Below are 13,073 nucleotides of genomic sequence, written 5' to 3'. Positions count from 1 at the left end.
GTAAGATGTTCATGTCTTTCTTTCTTCAGTCGTAAAGAAATTATGTTTTTTGAGGAAAACATTTCAGGATTTCTCTCAATATACAGGGTTCCCACTCTTTCATGAACGCCAGATTCAAGGACTTTCAAGGACTTTTTAAAGCACCATTTAAGTCACTTAATATTAACTTCTTGTTTAATGAACTGTTGTATTAAACCAATTATCATTTGCAAACTCTCTTGATCATTAAAAGATGTCACTCTCCTTCGTTCATCGCGATCTCATCAAGTTCCATTATAATCAACGCAGCTCTCCACTGCACAGTGAATCTCTTATTTGCACCCTGTCTACACTTTTATAATGAGAGGATTCGTGAGCTTGCAGAACTCAGCACTGAACAAAACGGCATTTTGAGCAATGAGTGGATTCTGATTACTGTGTTCAAGGAATCAACAGATATGTCTGTGATACATTACTCACCGCTGCAAAAACACGGAAGTACGATAGAAACCTTTGAAGCTCCCCTCAGCGCAAACACAAATATGCTGACTGGGTCATTTGCACTGGTGCTCCTAAATATTTTTTCATAGTCACATGCAGTAGTTTTCAGTCGCAAATGCACTGCTTCTCCATAGGTTCATGCAGGGCTGCGCGATGTGCGCATCAGCTCGCATGCTAAGATTTTTTTCTCGCGCTACCCCATCTCCACCCCAATCATTAGCGCTGTTTCGTTTTGCCTTTGCCAGCGCATATAGGAACATTTTTGAAATAGCACCATTCTACTAAACAAAATTTATTTCAAATTTATTTCAAGCATTTTCAAGGACCTATATTTGTTTTCAAGTACTTTCCAGGCCTTGAATCCATGTGTCTGATATTCAAGTACTTTCAAGTACTTTCAAGAAGCATGGGAACCCTGAATATAATGGACTTCTATGGTGCCCCCGAATTTGAACTTCCAAAAAAATGCAGCTTCAAAGGGCTCTAAACGATCCCAGCCTAGGTAGAAGGGTCTTATCTAGCGAAACGATCGGTTATTTTCTAAAAAAAAACAATTTATATACTTTTTAACCTCAAACGCTCGTCTTGTCTAGCTCTGCGTGAACTGTTTTTTCCGGTTCAAGACAGTTAGGGTATGTCGAAAAACTCCCAACTCATTTTCTCCTCCAACTTCAAAATCGCCTAACATATTTTATTTTATTTTTTTTAGAAAATAACCGATCGTTTCGCTAGATAAGACCCTTCTTCCTTGGCTGGGATCGTTTAGAGCCCTTTGAAGCTGCATTTAAACTGCATTTTGGAAGTTCAAACTCGGGGCCACCATAGATGTCCACTATATGGAGAGAAATCCTGAAATGTTTTCCTCAAAAAACATAATTTCTGTACAACTGAAGAAAGAAAGACATGAACATCTTACATGACAAGGGGGTGAGTACATTATCTGTTAATTTTTGTTCTGGAAGTGAACTACTCCTTTAAGCCATAAAATAGGTTTGTATGAAGAACAGACCAAAACAGACAGTATGGCAACATGGAGTATAGCGCACAATGTATGGACTACGTTTACGATCATTTTAGTATGCTTTATGTTTTTTGGTCATTTCAAATGACTATAAACTGTGGTGGCATAAGCAAGAGATTCGTAACAATTCTACAGAAATGTCTTTTTTGTGATATCACAAATTGTTGTGTTCCACGGCAAAAAAACAGCACACAGGTCTGGAACACATGTACTCATGAGGGTGAATAAACAACGGCAGAATTCTCATAGTTGTTTGCTGAACTATCCCTTTAATTAAAATTCCATAACAGAATAACATTGGTCTGTGGCTCCTTCAGAAATCGTACATACTGCAGGATTTTGGTCAGAGTTCACGATTGAGTAAAAACGTGTATGTTCAGAGGGCAAGAGAGGCCAGAATGTTCAGTCCAATCTCAGCCCACAACAGGACACTTAATCACACTCATCCATTATGTGATTCACAGAATGATGAAATCGCTGGATTAATAACTCTAATAATGATCTATTACAAGTGTGCTCTGTCGCGAACCCGGTTTAGGAGAAAGCCGCTGAGATTATAGAAATTTCAGAGTGCACACAGGTGGACAGGTTGAATCAAAGCACTGGGAACCAGCCCCGACCACACAACCCTGGAGATTAAGAAGAACCTGGAAAAAACAGCTTTACAAACTCCATCAAAAACCAGAAGCACAGCGTGAACTACAGCAACGGCCAGTAAGATGTGATGAATCAGTCCATCGCCCTACAGCAGGAGGTTTAACATGCCAACATCGCACGCAAACATTCGCCTCAAGATGTGGAAATGAACATGGAAAAATCCCACAAATCATCGCTTTCTGAAATAGAAGCATGTTTAAAAATGAATGTTGTGCTGGAACTTTTCACAGTGGAAAAACTGATTCATAGGGTGTTAGAAAGCAATCACAGAAATTTACAATCTCAGAAAAAAGGTACAAAACTGTGACTAGGGCGCTACCCTTTTAAAAGGTATTAGGATGTACACTTTAGGTACTAACATGTTCTTATAAAAAGTACTAATATGTACAATTAAGGAACCAATATATACCATTTGTTGATAAATAAGGTACAGAGATGTACCGTTTAGCTTTTAGTGTTCTTTGTACCTTTTTTTCAGTGTGTATGTTAAAAATGGTCTGTTCATTTCTGACACTTACCGTAGAGGGTAACTTCTTAGCAGCTTCTGTAATCACCTGACTCAGAGGCCTCCATAAGTGGAAAGCATATCGACCTAAAAGCAAATGTAATAAAGGGAAAAAAGCGTTGATGGGTTGAAAAGTGTGCCACTTGATCAGACCATTACAGAGTTAATTTCCAGGGTTAACAAAGTTGGTTTAAGGGTGAAACCAAGGACAAAACCACATTTTAGTCTTATTCAATATGGGTTAAAGGTGAGGTCGCTTTCAACTTCCCTTGGTATTTATTTGGTCAGGGTGCTGGTGAACTGCCAGCGGTTGTGGTTCGACTGTGAAGCAACACACTGAAAGTCCGCAGCACTCAATGAAATGAACATATAATGCTTTCGAACATCCAGCATTCAATAAAGAAGCTGTGAAAGGCCATTGAGCGGCTCATTTAATCCAACCAAACAGTAGGTGAAGAACACATGAAATCATTAAAGTAATTCATTATGGGAACATTTTTGGATTTTCATTTCATCAAACTCTATTGTTGAGAGGAAAACATTATTTTGCTTTTCAGCAAAAAAGCACCCTCCACTGTAATCCAAAGCCCTGCCTCTGAGCGGAGCAGACCACACACCGCCTCAGCTTTTGGCAGGAGCGCTGCCCCCTCGATGTACTGAAATGGGAATTAGCCCCCTTCCTCAAAGCGACCACAAGTGCTATTCCATCCTGACCTCACACAGCTATGGGTGGAAGACTTGGTGACTAACAATGATTAACTACCATGCAGCAGTAGGGAGGACGGCAGAGACACCTGCCACAAAAGAATCAAACGTAAACAGGCCGATGACAAAGTCGCTTAAATTATTTGGCCACATGCGGCCGTTTAAAGTCGCTTTGATTCCTTTAATGCTAGAGGCCGCGTTGACCTCATTAACCAGGGTGAGCTTCATCTGAGGGCTTGAACAAACACTCACAGTAAGAGTGGCTTAACCATCACCCTCATCACCGTCACCATTATCTCGAGTGCTTCCAATCCTTTAGAATCACATCATAAATATCTGTGGGCAGCTTTAATGTACGGAAAGTTTAACTAAATATTTTAAGAAGACAAAGGAGGAAAAAATTTTTATTACATTATACAATGGCTACTCTATTCTACTGTGAACCGCAACATGAGGGATTTTAGCTTACAAACATCCTGCCTAGAAACATAGTCTGCGCCAGAACGCAAACACGAAAGCTTCGCCAACACGGTGTTCCAAGAGTGCTGATATCTAGTTCAACAGCACTGGGACTTTTCACCGTTGATATCACTTTACTTGTCTGTGTTAGTGCTTTCTAGACAGACCGTCAGTCTGTGTATTAGTGGTGGGGAGCTGTCACTGATTCATTTAAGCACATTCATTCATTCATTCGGGATCGAAACAAGTGATTGTCTTTATGAGTGAGTATTTGAATCATTCCCTCAACTGTTTTGCTCTAGCACATCAATTCATTTAGGACTGAGATAATTGACGAGTGTTTTTATGAGTGTGTCACTGAATCATTTACTAAACCGATTTGTTCAAACACACCGATACATTCAGGATCAAAAAAGGTGCATGGGTCACATTCACTAATAATTTAGTAGATTACTTCATATTTGCACACACAGGAGAACTTCTCATGAAAAATGTATTTCTAATTCATAACATGCACGTATGTGCATGAATTTGTACTTACAGGATTAGTACTTTCAGAATAAACATTTCCTGATAATTTACTCACAACCATGTTATCAAAGATGTTAATCTCTTTCTTTCTTCAGTCGAAAAGAAATTACGATTTTTGAGGAAAACATTGCAGCTTCAAAGGGCTCTACACGATCCGAGAAATCGGGGAATAAGGGTCTTATCTAGATAAACAACCAGTCATTGGCCTACATTTCTTTTTGACTGAAGAAAGAAAGAAATAAAGAATGTTTTTATTCTGGAAGTGAACTAATCCTTTAACCTTGGCTTGAGTACTCAACATGAGTGACCATGCGCCTGAGGTTAATATTTTTTTCCTTTATAGCCTTTAATTACTTTCGGTGGCAAACATACAACACTTTCTAAAGCTGCGCACTTGCCAAAGAGCACATGCACAAAGGTCCTCAAGCAATGCTATCCTCAAAACCAGTTCAATAAACACCTTTTATACACAGACCCAGACTACAGAACTCTCATTAGCCAGCCCTAACCATAACTGTGTTTTTACCAAGCGGCAACCTTCCGGTCTCTCTCGTGAAACCAACACGGAAGTGACTAAAACTGCAATTCATCGACTGGCCGCTAGAGGCTGGCTCCAAAAGGGAGCCAATCTCATATTCGATTATCCAGGAGTGACGCGCGGTGACGCGCTGCCAAGATGGCGACGGCCGGCTCCGCCTACTTTAGGCTTCAAAAACGCTCTTCGGAAACCTACGGGTGACGTCACGGACACTACGTCCATGTTTTTATACAGTCTATGGTTTTTACACAGAGAAACCTTGCAGCTAGAGTTTATTAACACAGCTTTTCTTACTTTTACTGTAACGTGATGATATAGTGATGTACGAAATTTCACCTTAACATGATTATGATGCCAAAAAATGGTAGGAACAACAGAAACCACACACAAGAAAAAAAAATTGTGCATACTGATTTTTTTTCTTGTGTGTGGTTTCTGTTGTTCCTATATTTTTTATTTGTCAATTTAGAATAAATTTTAGTTTGAAAATTATAGCAATGATTTGCTCATAAAAACCTTTGTTTCCAGATCACACACACATTTGCACCTAACATGCTTAGTGAATGAGATCCAAAAGTCTTTATGAGTGAGTCATTGAATCATTGCCTCACTTATTCATTCAAGCGAACTGATTCATTCAGGATCGAAACAAGTGACTGTCTTTGTGAGTGAGTAACTCAATCATTTACTCAACTGATTTGATTAAACACACTGATTCATTCAGAAATAAAACACCACTAATGTGATCTGCTCAGACATGCAACAGTAAATTCTGCTTCAAATCCATTTGGAAATATTTTTAATGGCAAAGCAAAAAAAGACAAAGTAACAGGCAAAAGTGCATTTCAAATGTAAGTTACTCAATACTAAATTCTTGTTTATTGAACTGCTGCATAAAAGCAGTAACACACTCACAATTGTGCTAATGCTGATATTTGAAACATCAGCTCTCTTACTTGTGTGATATCACTTAATTCTGACACGTTTTGGAACTCAAAGGTACATGAAATTGAGTTTGCATAGCAACAAGCTTGTATGCTTTGCTCTTAAAAACTATTGCAATTTGCTGAGGCTAACACTATCGTGTGTCATAACATGACAATATTGCGTAAACCAACTAAATGTGTAATTTGTCACATGGCTAATGCTATTAAATTGCTTATCACAGTCAACCCATGCAAGAAAATACAAGCAATCCAGTCTCCTCTGGAGTAATCTGAGGTTGAGCACTACCTCAAAAGCACAATGGTGATCAATCATCAGTTTGAACCGGTAGCCTTTGGTTCTCAGCCCAGAGCTTTAACCACTAGGCCATACCACACAAATTATATAAATGCATGTAGCATCTGCATGTGACTATGTAACACGAGTTTTAATGACACACAAATCTCCAAGTGGATGCATACACAGGGGTCCAAAGCAGATGTGCTCACCTGCAAACCCTGCCGCTGCAACTCCCAGCCCCACTGCCATCAGACAGCCACCCTGAAACACACACACAAGCATCACATCACTATGATAATTAATAATAAACACAAGTCAATCGCTGGTAGAGAAGGATTTTAAGCATTAGACAAGGCACATAAGGTTCTCCCATAGCAGACCATTAAAAATTTAAAAACCAGACGAGACTTCCACTGGAAATTTAAGATTCTTCCTAGAACTGTTTTTGCTAATTCTAAAGAGTGTTTTTCCTGTATCTGAAAAATCCCAAAATTCCATAGACTTCCACTGACTGAATGTTCAGTCTGACTGATGAATCATGGCATTGTATGATTCATGAATTCATGCTTCAAATGTCATATAGTTCAGATGTAAACACAGGCCCTTTAACCTTTAAGATGTTCTTTCTTTCTATCTATCTATCTAGCTTCTCAGACAATACCCCAAAATTAATAAAAACACCCAGAATGCCCCAGAGCTACTACGCTTCAAATGTCATATAGTTCAGATGTAAACACAGGCCCTTTAACCTTTAAGATGTTCTTTCTTTCTATCTATCTATCTATCTAGCTTCTCAGACAATACCCCAAAATTAATAAAAACACCCAGAATGCCCCAGCTACTATCTCAAAATGCATAGCAAAGACCTAGAATGCCCTAGAAACCAAGAACACCTTAGAGACCAAAGTTAACCTTTTAACTTTCAAATAAGGCTTTGACAAACAAGATTGGCTTGACAAATGACTATACTTGTACTTATAGCTTTTTGTGGGCCATAAAGTGTTAATTTCCCATGTCACAACACTTACATAATCATTATTGGGCCATTTTTGTTAATGCATTAGTTTACATTAGGTGTTTGGCAATTGATATAACATTATAATTGTTATAACATCTCTGGTTAAAAAACAAAAAAGGTAAAAGTCTTCAGATAAATGCTTTGAGTTTCAGATGTGAGCAGCAAGGTCAATACTATGGATGAGCACACTGATTGAACTCTCATGACACAAGCTCAGCCATTTCATAGTAAAACAGTGTAAATGCTCCGGACTCTCCAGCGCGACATTTACTCACAAGGCGTTTGTCAATATCTGTCTCACTCTGCCCGGTGGATTTCGGTGTATATTCAGCATTTCTCATGAAGTCCCCCTCAATCACCACACGACTGGAGCTCGCCATGCTGATGATGACACGGACAGACACACCTACGGAGAAACCAGAGGGACAAACTTCGCGCTGCTGCGGGGTCTCGCGATTCCAAAACAGAGCAACGCGTTTTCATACCCCAGAGCTTCATGTGCCCTAAACCTCCAAAACAAGCTGTAACTGCCAAGAATAATATATAATTAGATATATATATCGTGTGATTAAAAAGCTTTCATGCACTATGTTTCATATGAATACTGGTGTTTAGCGGGGAATCCCACACAGAGAGACTATGCCATAACCAACTCCCTGTCAGTGCCAGTGAGCTGTTCTGGTGTATGTAAAGGTCAGGAATCACGCGACACAAGAATAAACCAACATGAATCGATCTACACATCTACAGAGAAACTCCAGAGGAAGCCGTGCATATAGAGGAAATGAAATAAATCAAAGCAGCAATATGACGGACAGCGAGCAAACGAATGAAAATTATTGTGAGAATAACTCACCTAGTACTTCAAACCCTCAGAATCAGCCAACACGGTAAGTACAACAGAAAAATATCATGAATTTGACTCTCATACTAGGTTTATATACGTTTGATATAATAATAACAATATATTTATAAAATAATATATATGATAAAAATAAATATATGTACATTTTCTTTACATTTTTAACATATATCGTTATTTCGATGTGTTTGAGCAATCGATCGGTCATTTTGGCGATTAAATCTACATTTATTGCTAGTTCTTTCTCTGTATATAAACCAGAAGCTACTTTAGTTTCACTTTCGTTTCTGTAAAAACATTCTGAAGAAGCGAAACTCAGATACGAATATTTACCATGGCAACTGAGTCCAAAATTACAGTATTGTGAGGAAGGCCAGTTTGTCTTGGATTCCACACGCTCACATTTTCCTATTTATCTCTCTTCGAATCATTAGAGATAGTAAATGACAACATTAAAACACTTAAATAAATAGGCTAGTAAAATATCATTAAGAAACAAAGCAAACCAACAAACAAATGCAACAATCCTCTGGTGGACAGTACAAATAGGAGGTTTTCAATATTTTTTGAGTAAATATCTTGGCTAAACTTACCAACTTATTACTACCAACTGTTTATAGCCAATACATTTTATTAAGTAGGCTACATCTATAATTTCTTAAATTCTATCCAAATGTTTGCCTTTATTTACATGGTGTAGCCTACATTGTTAAATATCATATTTCATTAACTAACTACAGTAAAGGAATAAGCACATACTGCTATCACATGACAAAATGTTACTAAACAAACATCATTAACTACTGTGTAAATAAAATCGATTTATTTTATCAAAAATTAAAATGCAAAGTCATAGTAAATCAATATGTGATCTCTTTAACTATGTGAGAAGCTTTTTGTCATTTTAACTTCTCTCTTCTTTGATGACCAAATTGCTTAGTTTTCGTGTAGTAACAATAACTGTGTATTTATGATATTTTTGCAGGAATTTGGTTGCATGGTGAATTTTTCTAAGGGGAATTCCAGTTATTTGTGTCCATGTCATTGGTTTGTTTATTAAATTAGGCCTAATTTGTTATTTACTGTAAAGTATGGAACTGTTGCCTGTACTCTTTATATTTGTGTTCAGTTTCATCATGCCTAATTCTAATCATTTTGATTTATACCACATGACTCATTGTTTTATGTGTCATCCGGCTGCACATTTTGGGTTATTTGTGATGTCAGGGGATCATCTATGATACAGATGTGTTTTGAAATGGATTTTGACAGCTGCATTATTTGGGGTGTGTGTATTGGGTCACCATCAAATATGATGGGGATGGAGGGGAAGTTCCCCAGAGTTGTTTGTGAAAAATTCTGACTTTACGTAAGAAAAGATGACTTGTGCCCCACCTTGGTTTGGAGACATTGCAGGCATATGAGACATCTGATAAGTTCACATGGATGGAGTCTGAACTTGAAAACAAATGTACCTAATGCATGCCATCATTTGCCCACAGTGCGGATGGATACACCAAGATACCACCAAATGAATCAAAACGGAGCAAACAGCAGAGGAGTAAGTCATGACACTACTGTTGTTGTATTTTCCATCTTCATGTGATCCAGATGTGTCTCTAATTGCTACCATCAGGTGCAATTTCAGCATGTTTATCTGTATCTGCAAGAGAAGACAGATTTCTCTTGTTGTTGTTGTTAATGTAGTTCATTATTATCTTAAGGCTGGAATACAAAATCTGAACAAACACATTTGAAAACACTAGCCACTAAACACTACACTTGCTATCTTTGGTTACAGAAAAAAAACTTAGCATCACTAAATGACTGAGGACTGAGTCGTTCTAAAGACAGCAAACTCACGCAGAAACAAGTGCATTGTTGCTAGGAGAATGATGAATTTCATGATGAATGAAAACAATATGTGTTGTAAAATTATTGCTTAAAATATCAAACATATTTGTGTAGAGCTAAAAAATCATGGTCTGTGCCCATCATACACAGTCCTTTAAAGAAGGAGGGGTTTGCAGTGATACAATAGAAGAACATTTAAAAAAAAAACATGTTTTTCTTAGTGTGTGAAGAACATTTAAAACTCAAAACAAACGTTTTACTATAATGTACATGTTTTGCAATGAAAAGTATTAGTTAGATGCTAAAGGTTTATTTTTTTTGTTTTTTAAGATTTTTAAATGAATAGTTCCTCCAAAAATTATATTTTGCTGAACATTTACTCACGCTCAGGCCATCCAAGGTGTTGGACAGATGTGAACAGATTTGGGGAAATTTATCCTTACATCACTTGCTCATCAATGGATCCTCTGCAGTGAATGGGTGCCGTCAGAATGAGAGTCCAAACAGCTGATAAAAACATCACGATAATCCACACGAAGTGTCTTGTGAAGTCAAAAGCTGCATGTTTGTAATAAACAAATTTATCATTAAGATGTTTTTAAAATAAAATATAATATGAGTCCTCTATCCATATTATTTTCTCCAGTGAAAAAGTCGTCTCGTCTGAATCAGAAGAGAAATATGTTTTTGTATGCAAGACAAAAACAGTTGTAAACAAATATGTCAGTGGATTTTGATGTGTGATTTTGATGTGTGAGGACAACAGGGATGGCCTTTTTTTACTGGAGGAAGAGTTATGGATTATTATGTACTCATATTTTGGCAAGAAGAAACGGTTTAAAGTTCAAACTCCTTAATAATGGGATTGTTTCTTACAAACATGCAGAATTTCACTTCACAAGATATTAATTGATGGACTGGAGTCTTGTGGATTATTGTGATGTTTTTATCAGCTGTTTGGACTCTTATTCTGACGGCACCCATTCACTGCAGAGGATCCATTGGTGAGCAAGTGATGAAATGCTAAATTTCTTCAAATCTGTTCTGATGAAGAAACAAACTCATCTATCTTGGCCTGAGGATAAGCAAATTTTATTTTTGGGTGAAATATTCCTTTAATCCAGTGGTGCCCAATCCTGTTGCTGGAGATCTACAGTAACTTCCAACAAAGTTCAGCTCCAACCCTGATCAAACACAACTTAACCAGCTGATTAAGATATTGAGGAGCACACGATAATTACAGACAGATGTGTTTGATCAGGGTTGGAACTGAAATCTGCTGGTAGGTAGATCCAGGAACAGTATTAGGCTCCTCTGCTTTAATCATCCACTCCGTGAAATCTGTCAACTCCAAATTCCCAAAATCTGCTGACTGACTCTGACTTTCGGCATCTAGCTTTGACTAAGGGTAGATGAATTAAGTAGTCATTTAGTAGCATGCCCTTTGCAAACTTCCATTTACCAGCCCTGATCGTCAGCCATTGTCACAAACCCTATTTGTGTGTTGAAATAAAATGCATTTCTCTCTCTGCAGTTGCACAGAAAGAAGAGGAGGAACTGAGGAGATTGAAAGAGGAGAACCGCCCTGGTCCCATTCAGCTGGCTCCAGAGAGACTAGGTAATGTGGAGATTAAATATATGGAAGTCCTGATATGAAAAAAGACACAAAGCAATGGAAAGAACATCTAAAGCAGCTAATGTATTCACTCTCACAGGTGGTGCAGTATCACTGGCAGAAGTCAGACAAAGACAGCAGGTGGAATCACGCCAGTCAAAGCTGAGAAAAAAGGTTTAGGAGTACCTGCTTCAAATTTCTGGTTCCTTTCCCAAATACTTGTGGTGTGGTGCATACTTACAGTACATTTAAATATCTTTACAGCTTCAAAAAGAGGAAATGGATCAAAAGAAGAGACAGGCAGAGGAGGAGGAGAATGAGAAGATGAAGGCCTTACAGTGAGAGAAGGTACAGCTCAAGAAATTGTTTACATCTGATTTTTTATAGCGTTTCTGCAGGGCATTGTGTTACTCATGCATCTGCAAAACTCCATATGCTCATCTGGCTTGTGTTTGGATTCAGTGCTTTTTTTATGATGCCTTTGTAATTCAGACTTTATAACTCCAGATGTCACTGCAGGCAACTTACAAGTTATGTTCTTTGCAATTAAATACTATATTAGACTTCAGCCTTCAATGCTGCTGCTGCATTAGCTTTGCGTGATTGATGACTCTAATTATTTCAGCAGCCACACTTCATTTGCTAAAACATGCTCCGGTCACTGTTTGGCCGTTCTCGTAGTGTAATAATGGTTTACTTTAGGGATCTCGGGATTATAGATAAGCTTGGAATACTGGAATACTGGAAATGACTTCAAAAAGAGGAAATGGATCAAAAGAAGAGACAGGCAGAGGAGGAGGAGAATGAGAAGATGAAGGCCTTACAGTGAGAGAAGGTACAGCTCAAGAAATTGTTTACATCTGATTTTTTATAGCGTTTCTGCAGGGCATTGTGTTACTCATGCATCTGCAAAACTCCATATGCTCATCTGGCTTGTGTTTGGATTCAGTGCTTTTTTATGATGCCTTTGTAATTCAGACTTTATAACTCCAGATGTCACTGCAGGCAACTTACAAGTTATGTTCTTTGCAATTAAATACTATATTAGACTTCAGCCTTCAATGCTGCTGCTGCATTAGCTTTGCGTGATTGATGACTCTAATTATTTCAGCAGCCACACTTCATTTGCTAAAACATGCTCCGGTCACTGTTTGGCCGTTCTCGTAGTGTAATAATGGTTTACTTTAGGGATCTCGGGATTATAGATAAGCTTGGAATACTGGAATACTGGAAATGAAAAACAGTTGAAGAAAAAGTTTTTAATTATTAGATTTAACTTTATTGACATTGTGGAAAGTACAAGTACAGAGCCAGTGAAATGCAGTCAGCATCTAACAAAGTGCAATCTGGGAATGACAAAAGAATGACAACACTATGAAAATATGTGGTTCAATTAAATATAAATATAATTTCATACAATACATACATATTTCATACAAAAATTATATTTAAATAATTAAAATGTAAAGATTCCGTACTATTTAAAGTTTAGTAATCAAACTATTTTTAATGAAAAATGTTGTATTAAATTAGAAAAATGCTACATTTTTACTAGTGGTCTCAGATGGACCACACTGTATTTTTATGCATTTATATATATATAT

At 37.6% G+C, this 13,073-nt stretch overlaps 2 protein-coding genes across 3 annotated transcripts in view; one reads left to right on the top strand and one right to left on the bottom strand.

Moving 5' to 3' along the window:
• LOC107749024 (dnaJ homolog subfamily C member 15) overlaps positions 1–7,599 on the bottom strand; it is a 26,779-nt gene extending 19,180 nt beyond the window's left edge. The window contains exons 1-4 of one of the 2 annotated variants that reach the window (XM_016564073.1): positions 7,414–7,599; positions 6,330–6,381; positions 2,677–2,750; positions 1,413–2,337 (exon numbers count right to left, since the gene is read on the bottom strand). In XM_016564073.1, the coding sequence (XP_016419559.1) occupies positions 2,176–2,337; positions 2,677–2,750; positions 6,330–6,381; positions 7,414–7,518 (393 nt within the window). In that variant the 5' untranslated portion in view covers positions 7,519–7,599 and the 3' untranslated portion in view covers positions 1,413–2,175. Of the gene's footprint in view, positions 1–1,412; positions 2,338–2,676; positions 2,751–6,329; positions 6,382–7,413 lie in introns of those variants that run through there. The other variant, XM_016564072.1, reaches the window with a different exon arrangement.
• A 254-nt stretch (positions 7,600–7,853) lies between these two features.
• LOC107749025 (epithelial-stromal interaction protein 1) overlaps positions 7,854–13,073 on the top strand; it is a 29,461-nt gene continuing 24,241 nt past the window's right edge. The window contains 5 exon segments of the mRNA XM_074560211.1: positions 7,854–8,028; positions 9,503–9,561; positions 11,389–11,472; positions 11,570–11,643; positions 11,734–11,817. Of these exon segments, the coding sequence (XP_074416312.1) occupies positions 7,865–8,028; positions 9,503–9,561; positions 11,389–11,472; positions 11,570–11,643; positions 11,734–11,817 (465 nt within the window). The 5' untranslated portion in view covers positions 7,854–7,864.

Source organism: Sinocyclocheilus rhinocerous, unplaced genomic scaffold (genome assembly GCF_001515625.1).
Source record: "Sinocyclocheilus rhinocerous isolate Xijiao unplaced genomic scaffold, SAMN03320098_v1.1 scaffold2245, whole genome shotgun sequence".
Classification (NCBI taxonomy): domain Eukaryota; kingdom Metazoa; phylum Chordata; class Actinopteri; order Cypriniformes; family Cyprinidae; genus Sinocyclocheilus; species Sinocyclocheilus rhinocerous.
This window is presented reverse-complemented; position numbering and strand designations above follow the sequence as displayed.